This window comes from Fistularia commersonii, chromosome 8 (assembly GCF_037954325.1).
Source record: "Fistularia commersonii isolate RoL2024-O1a breed Wild chromosome 8, RoL_Fcom_v1.0, whole genome shotgun sequence".
Taxonomy (NCBI): Eukaryota; Metazoa; Chordata; class Actinopteri; order Syngnathiformes; family Fistulariidae; genus Fistularia; species Fistularia commersonii.
In genome coordinates this window covers 11308421-11324116 of record NC_141291.1, presented here as the reverse complement: position 1 = coordinate 11324116, position 15696 = coordinate 11308421, and the positions used below count along the sequence as shown (strand labels likewise).

The following is a 15696-nucleotide window of genomic DNA, read 5'->3' as shown; positions in this document are numbered from 1 at the left end:
TTGGCTGTGGGGGAAGAAAGAAACATCTAAATATACCAGGTTGATTCAGAGGCCTCTTTGCTTAGTGCCAGCTATCTTTTACTGCCGTCCAGTTTGCTGGTTAGTAGTTGTATATTACAGTGTCGAAGTTGTGAGATGGTTAGCATCATCACCCAATGGCTCATGGGTGGTTTTACTTGAGTGGAGGCTACCTGTGGGCTTCCTCTTGGCCAGGGGTGTCTAACTCATTTTCACTGAGGTCCACGTCAGCATAATGGTTGCCCTCAAAGGGCCACATGTAGCAGTAACAATACACAATACACAAAAACACAAACCTGTGAACACTAAATGCATTGCTACTTTGAATTCTTGTACAATTCGTTGCTTTTTTGGAAGGCTAACTTTGGCATACTTAGCACAGTGTTTGGTGTCAAAATGCCAATGTAGATTGTACATTTTGACAACCAATGCTGCTTCATAACACAAAAGACATAAGCCAAACATGTTTTGAAGCCAAAACATGTATTTGACTTACCATCTTTCTTGAAATTGCCTTCCATCTGCATCAAGTTTTCTCTTCCTGGACATTTAGGGATCATTTGTATTTCTCAATTCACCTCGTTGAAAATCACATTGATGTGGATACACTACAATCTAATGGTAGGATGCCATTACTAACCAAGATGCAGGTAACATGATTGGCATGAATTGTGGGATATTTAGGTTATAGTCAAAAGACGCATTTGACTTATTCATTTTAAGACAATCAGACCTTTTAAGATGTTCTCGAGGGCCACATAAAATGATGTGGTGGGCAGTATTTGGCCAGCAGCCTTGAGTTTGACACATGTGCTCTAGGCTGTCTCAGAGACCAAAAAAACACAAGCGAGAGGGTAACTGGCGACTCCTAATTGTCTGTAGATTTGTTTTTGAGGCTGAATGGTCGTGTTATTAGATGTGGTTCTGTGGTTGACAGAGTGAACCCTGCACCATCCCAACCAATCACAGATTGGACTGGTTCTGGCTGCTCCCTCTTGCCCAGGGTGTCAGACTAGATCATGAATTAATTCTTGAATCCTTTTTTTATGTTTGTGGCCATGTATTAATTAGTCCTGAATCAATCCTGATTCAAGTAGTTGTTTTTATTACTTTAGTGTTGTTATACTTTTTAAATCTAATGTGTCTTTGCCTGGATGAGCATGGCTGGTATTCGTCTTTTGTGAATAACATGATGAATGATGATTGATGAAGCTGCATTGGTTGTTGTGATAACCACCTGTAAAAGGTTTGGCCAATCAGATAATGTTATTTCAGGCTCATTGTGACCATTTAACCAAGAAATGTCAGCGTTCCTGGACGTTTCCTTGCAAGCAAACCACCTTTTCAATATTTTGCTCTCAAGAGCATTGTTTTGGATCCCAAAATACCTTAATAATAAAAACAAGTTCATGATAACATAAATTATGATGAATTATGACAGTTCTCATTCTAGCAGTGGGTGATGCCTTTGTTTTGTTCCGGCTCACGTTATTATAAACAGCTACAACGTGAGCCAGAGGCGGTGTTCCCGATTTTTGAGCTCCCTCTCCTCTGCGGAGTTTCTGCCGTCACCGTGTCTTTGATGCATTTTCCCCCTGATTAATAATTGAAATCATGCTCGTACCGGTCCCCTCACCCCGTGCACTTCTTCAAAAAGAATTAACAGCTGCCTTTTCTGTCTTCTGGCGTCCTCTTTCAACACCGCTCAGGTCCCGGTGCAGTCCTGGTTTGACGACATGACAGACACGGAGCTGCTCGATTTGATCCCACTGTTCGACGGCCTCAGTAAGGAGGAGGACGTTTACAGCTTGCTACAGAGCCTGAGGAACAGGTAGCAGGCAGCTCCAGCAACCCCACATCCCCCTCTCCCCTGCTGCAGGCCCGTCCTCCTACCAGCTCCAAAGACGCTAGTCAGAGAACTTCAAGGACCTGATTTGGACATCGTCCAATACAGAGTGACTCCACGTTGGACTCTTTATACAGGACTCCTGCTGGCAAAAGATTCTATTACTGTATGTAAATAATCTATGTTTCTAAGGAAGACATGCATAAAGTAATTTTTCTATCTGAAAAATGAGGTTTTATTATTGTATCAAGTAATATTTTAGTTACCAAAAATGACTAGATACACAAAACTAAGATTTTTTTTTTCTGTTAGAGGATAAATGACTTTTGCTGTTTGTTTTTTTTGTGTGGTGAGGGGGGAGGGGTTGAAGCTGTGCTATGCAGGCTGCCGTGTCTCCTTTGAGCTTTTCGTTTCAACAACTGTGATTTCTATTCTCTTACAGAATGAAGTGCCTTCATTACTGTTTTGGTTGTGTCAGGGATGGAGGGACAGAGAAGGAGGGGTGCATTCTGATGCTGCATATTTACATGGACTTAATACCCAGAATTGTAAAACCGCCATCTCCAGCAGCAAGAAATATACACATTGAAGTGAAAATGGAATATCTGCTAGTTATCTTGTATTTTCAGCAAACAGAATAGAATAATTCTAAAAAGGATCACAGTAGCCTGTTGAACCTGCTTTATGTTTGAGTATAGTAACCAGTTGATCATCAAATTTGCATTTAAAGGTTCTTAAATTTGTGTGATTTGATCTTTGACTGTAAACTTATCCTTCAAGATGACGAAAGGCCACGTTATTTAAAAAGGAAAAAAAAGAGAGAAACCCTTTGTGATGATATCAGTATCCACCAATAAATGTTAAACCTTGAAGGAAAATATAATAATTAGCTTAGTTTCTGAGAAAATCTATTTATCAGGGTTGGGTGAATTGTAAAGAATGCTGTTGAAATTGTACTGTACAACATGATTAAAGTTGCAAGTTTGCACACCGTCAGTTTGAAGGACCTGTGTAACAACTTTCAGATTCTCCACACAGCCAGTCATTTTGACAATTTATAACTCTCTGCTTGTTGCCGATATATGTCACATTACCCATTATATAGAGATTGCAATAGCCATATTCACTCATTAGGTTTACATTCAGAGTTCTAGAGCCAGCTGACGAAGCAGCTATTTTCAATCTCTTGTCCGCATACAAATCTCAAACAACATCAGTGATGATAATAATTATAATTCAGCTAATAATAAATAAAGGAGGGTTGGGCGGAAGGAGGTAACAGGGATTCACTATCACCAGAATTCAAATAAGAACAGAGAATGTCATTTTCAGTTGATTTTATAATTAAAATCATCAAGGGGGAAAGGGATGTAACAATGTGACAAATAAGATAAGGTTTCTTTTTCATTTCCTTTGGGCTGATCTCTTTTGGGGTTGCCACAGCCAATCATCTGCCTCCATCCAATCTTCTCCTCAGTATCCTCTTCTCTCACACTGACTTACTTTACATCCTCTTACACTCATTCCATAAACATCCTCTGGTCTACCTCTAGGCCCCCTCGCCTGGCAGTTCCAACCCCAGCATCTTCACGATCCCCTCCTCTGTCCATGTCCAAACCATGTCAGTCTGACTTTATCTCCAAAACATCTACTATCAGCCGTCCCAAGTCCTTTCTTTTACAATATTTCGTTTTGACTCTAAATGGTTTTTATTTTCTGTCAGCTATCGACTTTGGACAGCGAAAAAGGGAAATGAGAAAAAAATTACAATCTATCGTAAGCATGGGATTTCAGACGCATGCATACTGTGAAAAATACAACCCCTAGATTTTAACTTGAGTCTTAGATGCAGTTTTCAAACAACTCCATTCTATTCCGCCTTCTTTCATGAGACCTGCACTTTGATTAATTCATTTAATTAAATCTATTAAGCTCTGGAGCAGAGAAGATCACCAAAGGAGGAACATGTGATTGCCTGCAACTACGACAAACTGAATATTTTTAAACAATGTCAGTGTCTTTATGATTTTCTGTTATTACTCCCCATGTCTCTGAAGGGTTAAATGATATGCAGGGGGCATAAATGATACTTATTCAACCTGGTTAATGTGCAACCAAGAGGAGCTTAGGTGCATGTGATATGGTGATGTGACTGTTGAATGTTCACACATGCAGCAGCCACCATAAATGCAGCAGTGGATTAGATATTACTGAGCCTGTTGCTCACGCTAGGAGAATTATTTCGGGCCTTTTTCTTTTCACCCACTCATGCAGGAGCCCACTGAAGCCCACTATGTAATTTGAATAACTATTCATTCACAATGGAGCCAAGGATTGTGTCCAGAAATGAAAAGCCATGGTCAAAGGTAAGAAGAACTTCCTTCTTGACTCCAAATTACTTGGACCAGAGAACAGCTGACTGCTTAACAGTCCTCCGGCGTGTTGCTGAGAAGAATAACAGATTGAGTTTAGGACGTGAAAGCTTCGGCAGAGGGTGGCACGTTGAAGCTCAAGGTGAACCACAGCTTAGAAAATCCACCGTTGCTTTCCACTTGTTATCTTAGCATACAAATCAGCGCTGGACTCATTAACAAAATCAAGAAAATCACTTTGGTGCCACTGCTTTTAAAAATGACTCCTGATGCATTTTTTGCTTGTTTGTAAACACCTTCACATTCAGAAAACAAATGTAAATACAAGCTGCCGAATTTGCTCTCATCTGGGGGTGGAACCACAGACCTTGGAGCTGTAATCCTTTGACAATGTCGCACCTTCCTCTGCAAACTGCGCACGAGTGGGCATGTAAGATGAAATGTAGCCACGCAAAGCTCAGCTCTGATTCCTTTTCAATAAGACTTGAGTACTCCTCAAGACCCATCACGCACATCTGCCAGTTGTAATAGTTGTAAAATTGATAATTGGTGTCAAGGGAGCTCCTGTATTGCCTAGGGTAAACGCTGAGGGGCTCTATTGAATTCAAACACGATGCCAGCTGAATGCTGCAGGTGCAAGTGGAGATGTCAAGTGGGGCTTAATTTCACCTCTGCTGAGTTAAACCACACGATCTTGACTTTTGCGTCGGATGAAACTTCCTTCAACCTCATTTGGCCACGAAACAGCCTTACCTCGGAATCTATTTGAGAAAAGGCGTATTTAAAGTTGTGGTCATTGCAAATATGGTGACAGGAAATTGCAGGTGTGTTCAAAGGTGGGTGTGGAGGCAAATACAACTAACCCTGTGCAGCCACACGGCCACTCTGCGCCTTTTCTACATAAAGACAAGATCTAACAAATATACTGCTACAATTTGTAGGTGACAGGCAGGGATTCTCCCCGAAAGACACATCAGCAAAAGGTAAGTGTTATTTTGTTGACATGTTGGAAAACATTATTTTCAGATGTCAGTACATCTATATATGTATATATCTCTAAGCCCTTACTTTGATATGAAGATTGTATTTATCATTAATATCAACAACATTGTTCCAGCAAACAGTATCTATATAAAGTATAACCATATTTGTGTTTGATATATGAGGAGAAAATTTTAAAAATACACATCGAATGTTTGAACAATGCCGATTGTGTGCTGTCACAATAATGGAAGCAACCTTTCCTATGCTTTCTTTTCTTTCCTTCTTCCTCCTCTTTTGGATGATATCATATCAAAGAGAACACTTGTTACTTTCCATTTGCAGCAATAACAACAACAAAAACGAAAAGCCCACACCAGTCCAATGTGGCACAGGGAATTGGATCCATGGGATTTAACTCAGTTAAATCCAATAGATGTGGTATATTAATATAAAAAAGAAACTGTATTATTATAATACCACTCAGCTTTATTTGAAGTGAATCAAAAATGCCTAACAGGCTTTATATTTCATGTAATTATATATATTAGTTTTGATTGCATGTGTTCTTTCATATGTTGTCTCGTGTTATACGAATACTGTTGAGTAAACAAGCAGGGCGCGTCCCTTGCATAGCTTGCACAACACAGCAAAGCGGTCAATACATTCATGAAGCTGCAATCTGTAAATGTCATCTGTCATTACAATTGTAGACAAATGTTCATAAAGGTGATTTACTCATCATGTTTATCTTTTTAATGATCAAAGTTAAGTGGAGGAAATAAAAAAGCAACGCTTTCAGATCACATTGGCTGCTGAGGTTATGTGACGTGATTATGTAGATCGCGGTGATTCTTTTCATGGATGTAATGGTAACGGAGTTCTCCTTGTGGTGCTCAAACTGGGAGAAAAAAGATTGATTTGATTGATTTCAACAGCAGTTTCCCTTTCCACCAATCACTGCTTGGTAACTCAGCGTCGCTTTGTGTTGCAGTCCATAAGGAAAGCTGTGTATTTTCTCACCATAAGTCCTTGATAGTGTTGCTGTTGGATAAAATGTCTCTGCAAATATCTCCAAATGACCCCCATTTACTTATCAGCCCTTACAAAAATTACTGCCAGTCTTGGCCACCTCCTATTCACCAATGTTCTCACCTCCCCCTCATTCCTCCTCAGATTTATTGGCATCCTCGCTTTCGGCCTCAACCCCATCATTTATTCTCAATCTCACACATTTGTTTGCATGTTGCTTGCATGTTTGCTCTGCATATCCGATACCTCGTCCGACTACGTCGATAAGTGGAGCCTTGATAGCATTGATAAAGGGTGTGGTGAACATTCTGGCGGAGTATGGCTGCACCTCCCACTGCTGACTCCATCAATCATCACGACATTCTTCCTGAGGCGCCACACGGTTTATGAACCATGAATTATAGCGATGTCATTTATTCTTGGAAATAACTAGAAGTGCAGTACCTCCAGCTATTTGACAATCGGATCATGCATGCACGGAGCCTGTATTTGCATTCAGAACATCCCACCTACCCTCTCTCCATGCAGAGTGTCGCCACCAGGCCTCTATTCTTGGCACAGCCGGGGTTGCGGTGCGCTCGCTTATCAGCACCCTTGTTTCCTCTGTTTGAATCCGTTAAGCACTGCTGATTGCAGGACTTGCACTGCTGCGACAGCAAGATGATACTCATTAGCGGGATTAGAGATGTTTCTCTGTCAATGGTCTTATCTTTTCAAATAGTTTGCTCGCCGTTCTACCGTCAACTGTTTGCAGTGAAAGATGTGGAATATCTCATAAGAAGTGATGAGCGGGACACCCTCTGAGGGTACTTTGTAGGGTATAAAAATTGGGTTTCTTGCAAAATGAAAAGAAAAAAAAGAAAGAAAAAATACTCACTGTAACCTATTTAGTAGAAAAGTACTTGCTTTAAGTAATCATGTACCTCAGAGACAAATTTTCTGTCAAAAAACTTGCATTTTCATGAACATGAATGTATTTTAGACATCTCCTCTTGCAGAGGGAGCACCACTGAATCACATTATTACCGTGTGTGTGTATGTGTGTGTGTGTGTCTGTCTGTCTGTCTGTCTGTCTGTCTGTCTTTCTGTTTATTTCAGTCCACCAGCATGCTAACCTCTGACAACAAGGATGCTTTTAGAAATGTCAGCAAGAAGCCAGGCCTGCAGATATGGACCGTCAATGTGAGTCATCCATGGGGTTTTACATGTAGATCATGCAGTCCCCATTAGTGTGTCATTTAACTTAAGGAGACTGTGGCATACTTAAATGTGATTTATGTTGACATTTTCAGACTACAAAATATACTTTTAATTTGTGTTATTTGTTATTTAGAACATGCAGATGGTTCCTGTTCAGACGAAAGGGTTTGGCAACTTCTTTGAGGGTGACTGTTACATTGTTCTCTACGTGAGTAAGAAAATAGCAGCTGATTTCCCATGAGGCGACACAGGCTCAATGTTAATGAAGGCATGTGGTTTGTGCATGCCTGTACTTGGTAACTTGTTTGTGTGTAAGTGTTTTTTTTCTTCTGCTACTGTGTTTCTGTAAATCAGATAAGTCCAAATAAGAGCTCAGGCCAGTCAGCTGACATCCACTACTGGATAGGAAGCACCTCTTCCCAGGATGAACAGGGTGCGGCAGCCATCTATGTCACCCAGCTGGATGAACACCTGGGTGGAACTCCCGTGCAGCACAGGGAGGTGCAGGGCAGCGAGTCGCCTCGGTTCAGGGGCTATTTTAAGAATGGCCTGATGTGAGTCAAAGAGCAGGGTTACTTTTGTAGAGAAGAATTGAATCAAGTGATGAAACAATGAAGAGAGGGGGACTATACACCCACACACACACATGCACAAGACACACAATACCTATACTATACTTAATACTATACTTATTCTTATGCAATACTTAATATACTTATACAATACTTAATCTCCCAATACTTCAGTATAAAATAATTTTGAAACAAGTTCGCTTGTTTTGTTAAGTCATAGCTGGCAAAAATAACATTCAATTTAAGTTACATTTCTCCCTTATTCTGGTTATCAGTTTTATCGGTACTTTTGTTTCCATGTTGGACAAGTTTTAGTTTGAGGTCTATTTAAATGACTAACAAAAAAGCAGGCCCCCTGTTGTCTTTGTGCCTTCCTGTCTGACCCCGCATATTTTATGACACTTGAACTTTGGCAAGTGCACTTGATAACTGAATGCTGTGCCTGCAGCTACAAAAAGGGCGGAGTGGCTTCAGGGTTTCACCACGTTGACACAAATGTCTACAACGTCTTTCGACTGCTGCACGTCAAAGGAAGGAAGCACGTCACAGCGAGAGAGGTAGGGAGCACGTGGAGCACCGGCCTTGTTTAATGCAGAGTGCATTCCCACAACACAGGCTTCCCATAACATGGATTGCTGTCACTCGCTCTTTGTCACATCATCATGTTCTCACCATCACATCACTCATATTGTCTGTGGCGGTTCTCAGTCATCCAGGTCATGGGGAATTCTCATCGAAATCCTCTTGTCTTGGCGACTGGACTTAAGTTTCCTCACTTGAAGACATTTCACCCCTCCTCCGAACAGCTTCTTCAGTTCTTCTTCACTCATGTTAGATGTAAATTAATAGCGCGCTAGGAATAATTCCCCCTACATTATTCAAAGCCATTTGTGTCTTGAAATGTTTTATACGCCCATTTCACTCTAGAGAGAGCTACATCCTCTCCATCCCGCTGATGTTGGTGTGTCTGTGTGCAGGTGGAGGTGTCATGGAGCAGCTTTAACAACGGTGATATATTCCTGCTGGATATGGGGAAAGCCATTGTGCAGTGGAATGGACCCCAGAGCAACAGGAGAGAGAAACTGAAGGTAACCACCCACTTATAATAAAAATCATGTGTTCAGATGTAGATGAGATGGATCACACTTCCTTTTTTTCTAGATTGGCTGATTCTGTGTATAATAACATTTTCCAAGTTTGCAAATTAACCGCAGCTGCCATTTAAATGCATTTATATTATTATCATAAACGTTTGGTTCGAATATATTGAGCCTTATTTATTTGCTGGGCATGATTTTTTAGGCTCCTGGCAAAGATGCTTAAAGAAATATATCGCTATGACAACCGTGTTTACTGTTTACTGTGCTTGCCTCAGAATTCATCTGCATCCTTGAATAACAGAAAATCATCTGATCCTATTTCAAGCTCTTTCAGACGCTCTGCTTGCTTTGAATCTGCTTCATGGTTCTAATTTGGTTCATTGTTTTATCAACTCTGTTCAACTTTTATTATTCTCAGTTTTACTGCCACATATCAAATCCCATGTTGATGATGTCTATTGTTGCCAAGGATATGTCACTGTTTTAACCATAGCCAATTTGTGAATTAACAAATAGACAATACTTTTCACTATCGTATTCGATTCATATTCATACAAACTTTCATTATTATAAATAACAATTGACCTCTGTCAGAGCAATTCCCAAACCAAAAATATATTTCTATATTGGAATTGGCAACAAAAATGTCTTCTACTTATTATCATGTTCTTAGTTGTCATTTTTTTACATTTTAACACCTGTGTCGAAAACCAAAACATTTCTCAATAACAACAAAATAAAACCCATATGGATATTATACTATGGTTTATCATATATGGTCTATTGTTTTATCAGAATCATCTGTGGCCTTTTCACCAGCAGAAACACAGATTGAAAGAACTTCAAAAATCAAAATAAAAAGCAACATTTTGATTCTTTGTTTTAGAGAAGATTTACCTGTTTCTTTAACTATTTTGGAATCTTTTACCTTACTGAGATTCTGCTTTGTATGCCATGCCATTTTATATTCATGGATGAAAAACTCCTTGATGAATATCTTGTGTAATTCCTGCTGTGGTGGAATAAGTCTGCAATTGTCTTCCCTTCCCCAAGGCAGTCTTGTTGGCCCAGGATATCCGGGACAGGGAGAGAGGCGGTCGTGCACAGATCGGTGTTGTGGAGGGAGGAGATGAAAAAGCTACCCCTGAGCTGATGAAGGTCATGGTAAACGTCCTCGGACAACGACCTGGGTCGCTGAAGGAGGCCATTCCCGATGACAAAGCCACCCAGGAACAGTGCCCTTACGTCAGACTTTACCAGTAAGGACCCCTTCTGTCCACTGAATGTCCCCTTACAATATTTTGGTGACTAATAATATTCCAGCTTGTTTTTATAATGTCTCCCCATAGTGTTTTTGAAAATAGTGGGAATCTGGTGGTGCGAGAAGTGGCCATTCAGCCTTTAACGCAAGATCTGCTTCATTCTTCCGTGAGTGCCGTTATAAACTCCGGGATACTGTTGATGGAGAAATGTGTTGCAGTTCTCCCTTTTTGTCTTTCACTCAGGACTGCTACATTCTGGACCAGAGAGGCTCCTGTGTGATGGTATGGAAAGGAAAACAGGCCTCCAAGGAAGAACGACAGGAAGCTTTCAACAGAGCACTAGTAAGCAGACACAAGTAGTATATTGAACTATCACAGTGAACTTGGAGTCTTAAAGTGGCCTGAAATTTGGAGAAATTATGCTTTTAATAAGGGATTGTGCATCAGGATTACACAGCGGTTCAAACTCCCACGTGACGCAAGGAGGTCCCTGGTTCAATTCTGACAGGGGGTGTTTCTGTGTGGAGTTTGCATGTTCTCCCATTCTTCTACCTGGGTTTCCCCAGGTAGAAGAATGGTTGTATGTCTCTATATGTGGCCTTGTGATCAACTGGCAACCAGTCCAGGGTGAACACCGCCTCTCACCCAGTCACAGCCGGGATAGCGTCTAGCACCCATGCAACTCTAAGTAGAGCGTAAGCGGTTGAGATAATGAATGAATCAATTAATCAATTAATCAATTAATCAATTGATGATATGGGGCCATTTTGGCAGGGTCACCAGGGGTCTCTAATAATAAGTCCTTTTTGCTCACAGGGCTATATCAAGGCCAAGACGTACCCCCCAACCACCAGCGTAGAGGTGATGAGCGAGGGCGGGGAGTCGGCCATGTTCAAGCACCTGTTTCGGTCCTGGAGAGATAAAGGTCAAACGCAGGGTCTAGGCACCAGCTACAGCACAGGCAAGATAGGTAACCTCTGTACAGCACCATTTTTATGATATTACATAGCCTTTCAAAAAGGACCGTCAAACAATTCTGATATTGGAAAGTTCAAGTCAATAGTCTGAAATCCTTTTCACTGTAAGACTGCAGTTATTGTGCTTTAAACAAAACAATTACTGTAAATGTTGTCAATTTTCAATTACCTGCTTGCCTCACTTTTAAGTGAATTGTTCTGCATAAAAAATCCCTTGAATTTATTCCCTGGTGATAATACACACCAACCAAAAGCTACTGTGAAATGAGTCAATGAGTTGTCCACAAGAAAGAAATTGAAAAATTGTTCTTAATTAGCTGAAAATTAGAAAGCATTGCCTCGAAAATGTGAAAAAAGAAAGAAAAAGACAAGAATGAATAAACCAAATTAACAGGTGAGCATTTTAATGTAAGAAAAAAATTATGTGAGTTTGCATTTGGTGATGAGATGTTAATTTAGCGATGTATCAAAAGCTCTTCAGTTTTTTTTATTTGCCTTCAAACTGAATCTCGATCCGTATTGATTTTGGCCGTGAAATAATAAATTCACAGTCAACGTATTGACTTTATTTCAGCAAAGGTCGATCAGGGGAAGTTTAATGTGATGGAGCTTCATGCTCGCCCCGAGTTGGCCGCCCAACAGCGCATGGTGGACGATGCCTCCGGAGAAGTCAAGGTGGGGTTTTAATAATGAAATCAAACCCTTCATATCCGGGCGACAGAAAAAGCCATCAGTTTCTTTTGTGTGCGTGTCAGGTGTGGCGCATCGAGAAGCTGGAGCTGGCTGAGGTAGACCCAAGTACATACGGGCAATTCTACAGCGGAGACTGCTACCTGGTGCTGTATTCGTATCAAATATCCAACAAGCAGCATCACATCCTGTACATGTGGCAGGTCAGTTTTGATTCAATACTAACAATGCAAATCACAAAAAAGTGTTGTTTTTATGAAAAGGCAGTCTATCTGGGTGTGTTTTGCAAAAGGGTTGCCACGCCGGCAAGGATGAAGTCACAGCATGTGCCTATCAGGCTGTTAACGTGTATAACAAGTACAACGGAGCCCCAGTCCAGGTCAGGGTGGTCATGGGAAAAGAGCCTCGCCATTTCCTGGCTATTTTCAAAGGGAAGCTTATAATCTGTGAGGTATGTTTATTTCCCTTGCTGTCTGTTTGGTAGCTACAATGATGTGTGCAGCGACAAAATACTGAAACTATGATTTTAGTTTTCATGTTTTTTCTTTTGCTAGAAAGTAATAGTAATAGATGTGAATGTGGTTTTTGTTTGTGGTGTGGTCAGGGCAGCGCAGACGCCCCAGCAGAGGTCAACTCCAAGAGCAGTGCCAGGCTCTTCCAGGTTAGGGGGACCAATGAGATGAACGGCAAGGCCACCGAGGTGCCGGCAAGGGCTTCGTCTCTCAACACCAACGACGTCTTCTTGCTGAAGACGGATGATGTTTGCTACCTGTGGTATGGAAAGGTTCGTATTTGGTGACATCTGAGATGAGAGGTCCTGCGTGAGGGTGGGCGGGGGGTTCGATCTGCAACCACGGGCTTTTCTCACACACACCTCTCCCTCTATCCATTCCTAGGGCTGCAACGGAGATGAGAGGGAGACGGGTAGAGTGGTGGCAGATGTGCTGTCCAAGCAGGACAAACAGGTGGTGATGGAGGGCCAGGAGCTAGATGAATTCTGGATTGCTCTGGGAGGAAAAGCCCCCTATGCCAGTGACAAGAGGTAAAAACCACTCAATTTAAACACTTCAATGCACTTTTAATTTTTGAGTGTATTCACACACCAATGCAAAAATTCATAAAACGTTGAATTAATATCTGGTTGGCTAACCAGCACAATTTTAGCCACCATGTCTTTTCCCATGTGCCCTGATCACAAAGAAACTATTTACAACAATATGGAATTAACCAGGCATTGGCTATGGAAGGGTTATCTAAAGTAACCTTTCATTATATTTAAAGCATTCAAAAGCTTACATATATATCTGGATTCATTTTGTACCAAGGTCAATCGATGTCATTTGAATCGCACAAACATAACAGATTACGCATCTGTGTGCCGTTGCAGGCTGCAGAGAGAGGAGCCTCCGCACAGTCCGCGCCTATTCGAGTGCTCCAATCAGACAGGTCGATTTCGAATGACCGAGGTGGACGACTTTGCCCAGAGCGACTTGGACGAGGAAGACGTCATGCTGTTGGACACCTGGGAGGAGGTCAGAGGTTTTACAGGCTTTCTGGCGTGGGAAATTAAACGATTTAACAAACTGAGATGGAATTTGCCCAGAAAGCAGTGGAGGCAAAAACATGCTTTGTTTGCAAATCTATGAGTTTTTGCTTAATTTAAGCAATGGAAATTCACTGGAACTATTTTGCAAGAAATTCCTGAGCACCATAACCATCTCACCTCATATAAATGGGTTAACAGGGTAACCCCTTTCACATTTCCCGCATCCCGTCAGGTTTTCTTGTGGGTTGGAAACTCAGCAAATCAGTATGAGACAAAGGAGGCGTGGAACACCACCCAGAAGTACCTGAGTTCCCACCCTGCGGGACGTGACCCGGAAACCCCCATTGCCTTTGTGAAACAAGGCTACGAGCCGCCCACCTTCACCGGATGGTTCAATGCCTGGGATTCTCATAAGTGGAGCGTGAGTTTCTGGGCGGCACATGCAGCCGCCTGGATCTTTAACACCAAAAAAGCCAGTTATCAAGCCAAATGTTCAATCCCTGTGCATTTCATTAACATCATTGCAATGAATTCTTGTTGAAATCTTCTTGTTGTGGCATCTGCACTTGAAAACATTTCACCCCTCATCCAAGGGGCTTCTTCAGTTCTGAACTGAAAAACTAAAGACGACTCTTGGATGAGGGGTAAAACATCTTCAAGTGAAGGAATTCTAGTCCAGTTGAAACAACAAGAAGATTTTGACAAGAATTCACCATGACCTGGATGACTGAGAACCTCCGCAGACATAATTGCTATGAATGAATAAAGAATGACATTGATGCTATAATCTGGTGAATAAATCATCTGGTATTTCATGTGCAGCCACATGGATAATTTGCTAGATTATGTATGTATGGGGGGATGAAGACCTTGCAGGCGTACTTGTGCTGCATCCTGGTTCATCTGATGCTCTCAATAGGGAGGACACTCCTATGAGGAGATGAAAAGAAAGCTAAACGATGCAACGTCTCTCTCACCAATCACTGTGGTAATTGAATTTCCTTCTACAGTTAATTCACCTCTTATTTGAGTTTTCAATACCTTACTGTTACTATTTACATTTTTATATTTTCACTCATAAATGTAGGAGCTGAACCCTGTTGGGGTGAGCGGGTATGGAAATGGCGCTCCAGGGAGCCCCGTCAGCCCACCTCCAGCCAACAATAGATCCCTCGTTGGAAGTTTGAGCCCCAGACCCACCACCCCTACCAGCCAGCCCAACCCGGGAGCCCAGCAGCCTGAATCTACCAATTTCCCATCATCCCCAGTTGGAGGCCCTGGGATGTACCTGGACCCAAAACTCCTCATCAATAAACAAGTGACCGACCTGCCCCCGGGTGTCGACCCAAGCCAGCGGGAGGTGGGAGCACTTTCTATCTTCTGCAAGTAACACAAAAGCAGGCTGATAATTTTGTGCTGGGTTTCTGCAGCTGTAGGTATGAAGTCCACCAAGATGCTCAGTAAATCCTGATGTAATAGCAGGCATCCGGCAGGAGAGGTCAGCCTAACTGTTGCCTGACGTTTTGTTTTTTTTTAATTTCTATACAGGACTACCTGTCAGATGAAGATTTTGTGAATCTGCTGGGCGTAAGCCGCTCAGACTTCAACCTGCAGCCAAAGTGGAGACAGAATGAGCTGAAGAAGAAGGCAGGGCTTTTCTGAGAAGGGATAAATCAAAAGTGTGTGTGTAAGGCAAAATTAATTTTCAACCTGAAGCACTTTCATCAACCACCGGGCACGCTTCTTGACTAAAACAAAATAAAATCATTCATGGAACAGACGCAATTAGTAGCTCATAATAATGCATTTTAAGCCTGTAGTTAATTGGTTTGTATTGTTTTATTTGTACTATTTCCATAATTCGATCATGTAATGAAAAAATATGATGTGCCTTTTTGCGGATACTTCCTACCTACCAGAGATGTTGCACTATCTGAAACTATCCTTTTTGTTTTTCTTAAAATTGTTATGACGTCACAATCAAATATTTATTTTCTGTCAACATCGCTAATCACTGATCCTTTTATGAGCTATTTGTGGAAGTTGTGCCAATATTTGTCTGCATAATACGCCTGTGCAATAAACACAATGCCACTGTAT

General features: G+C 41.5%; 2 protein-coding genes and 1 long non-coding RNA gene across 8 annotated transcripts in view; 2 read left to right on the top strand and 1 right to left on the bottom strand.

Moving 5' to 3' along the window:
* The window catches only part of ctdspla (CTD (carboxy-terminal domain, RNA polymerase II, polypeptide A) small phosphatase-like a), a 34109-nt gene extending 31248 nt beyond the window's left edge, over positions 1-2861 (top strand). For 2 of the 4 annotated variants that reach the window (XM_086151158.1, XM_086151156.1), the window contains one exon: positions 1728-2861. In XM_086151158.1, the coding sequence (XP_086007284.1) occupies positions 1728-1853 (126 nt within the window). In that variant the 3' untranslated portion in view covers positions 1854-2861. The remainder of the gene's footprint in view (positions 1-1727) is intronic. The other 2 variants (XR_015106524.1, XM_086151157.1) reach the window with 2 other exon arrangements.
* Positions 2862-5127: 2266 nt separating this feature from the next.
* On the top strand, positions 5128-15685 carry vill (villin-like). Of its 3 annotated transcripts, XM_086151127.1 has the most exons (20): positions 5128-5219; positions 7348-7431; positions 7583-7657; positions 7804-8003; positions 8470-8578; positions 8999-9109; positions 10175-10380; positions 10471-10549; positions 10627-10725; positions 11200-11353; positions 11935-12035; positions 12116-12253; positions 12343-12501; positions 12655-12834; positions 12947-13092; positions 13438-13582; positions 13829-14017; positions 14516-14584; positions 14684-14956; positions 15145-15685. In XM_086151127.1, exons 2-20 carry the CDS (start codon positions 7357-7359, stop codon positions 15256-15258), a joined length of 2622 nt encoding a protein of 873 aa, XP_086007253.1. In that variant the 5' UTR covers positions 5128-5219; positions 7348-7356; the 3' UTR covers positions 15259-15685. The 3 variants fall into 3 exon arrangements, with proteins under 3 accessions (XP_086007253.1, XP_086007254.1, XP_086007252.1); XM_086151128.1 differs by lacking the exon at positions 5128-5219 and having other exon boundaries at positions 7149-7431; positions 11200-11344; XM_086151126.1 differs by lacking the exon at positions 5128-5219 and having other exon boundaries at positions 7149-7431.
* Positions 14087-15193, bottom strand: LOC147231928 (uncharacterized). Its single transcript, XR_015106519.1, has 3 exons — positions 15151-15193; positions 14924-14976; positions 14087-14526 (listed from the first exon to the last, which is right to left on the bottom strand). It is a non-coding gene; the product is annotated as an uncharacterized LOC147231928 (long non-coding RNA).
* Positions 15686-15696: the final 11 nt, after the last annotated feature.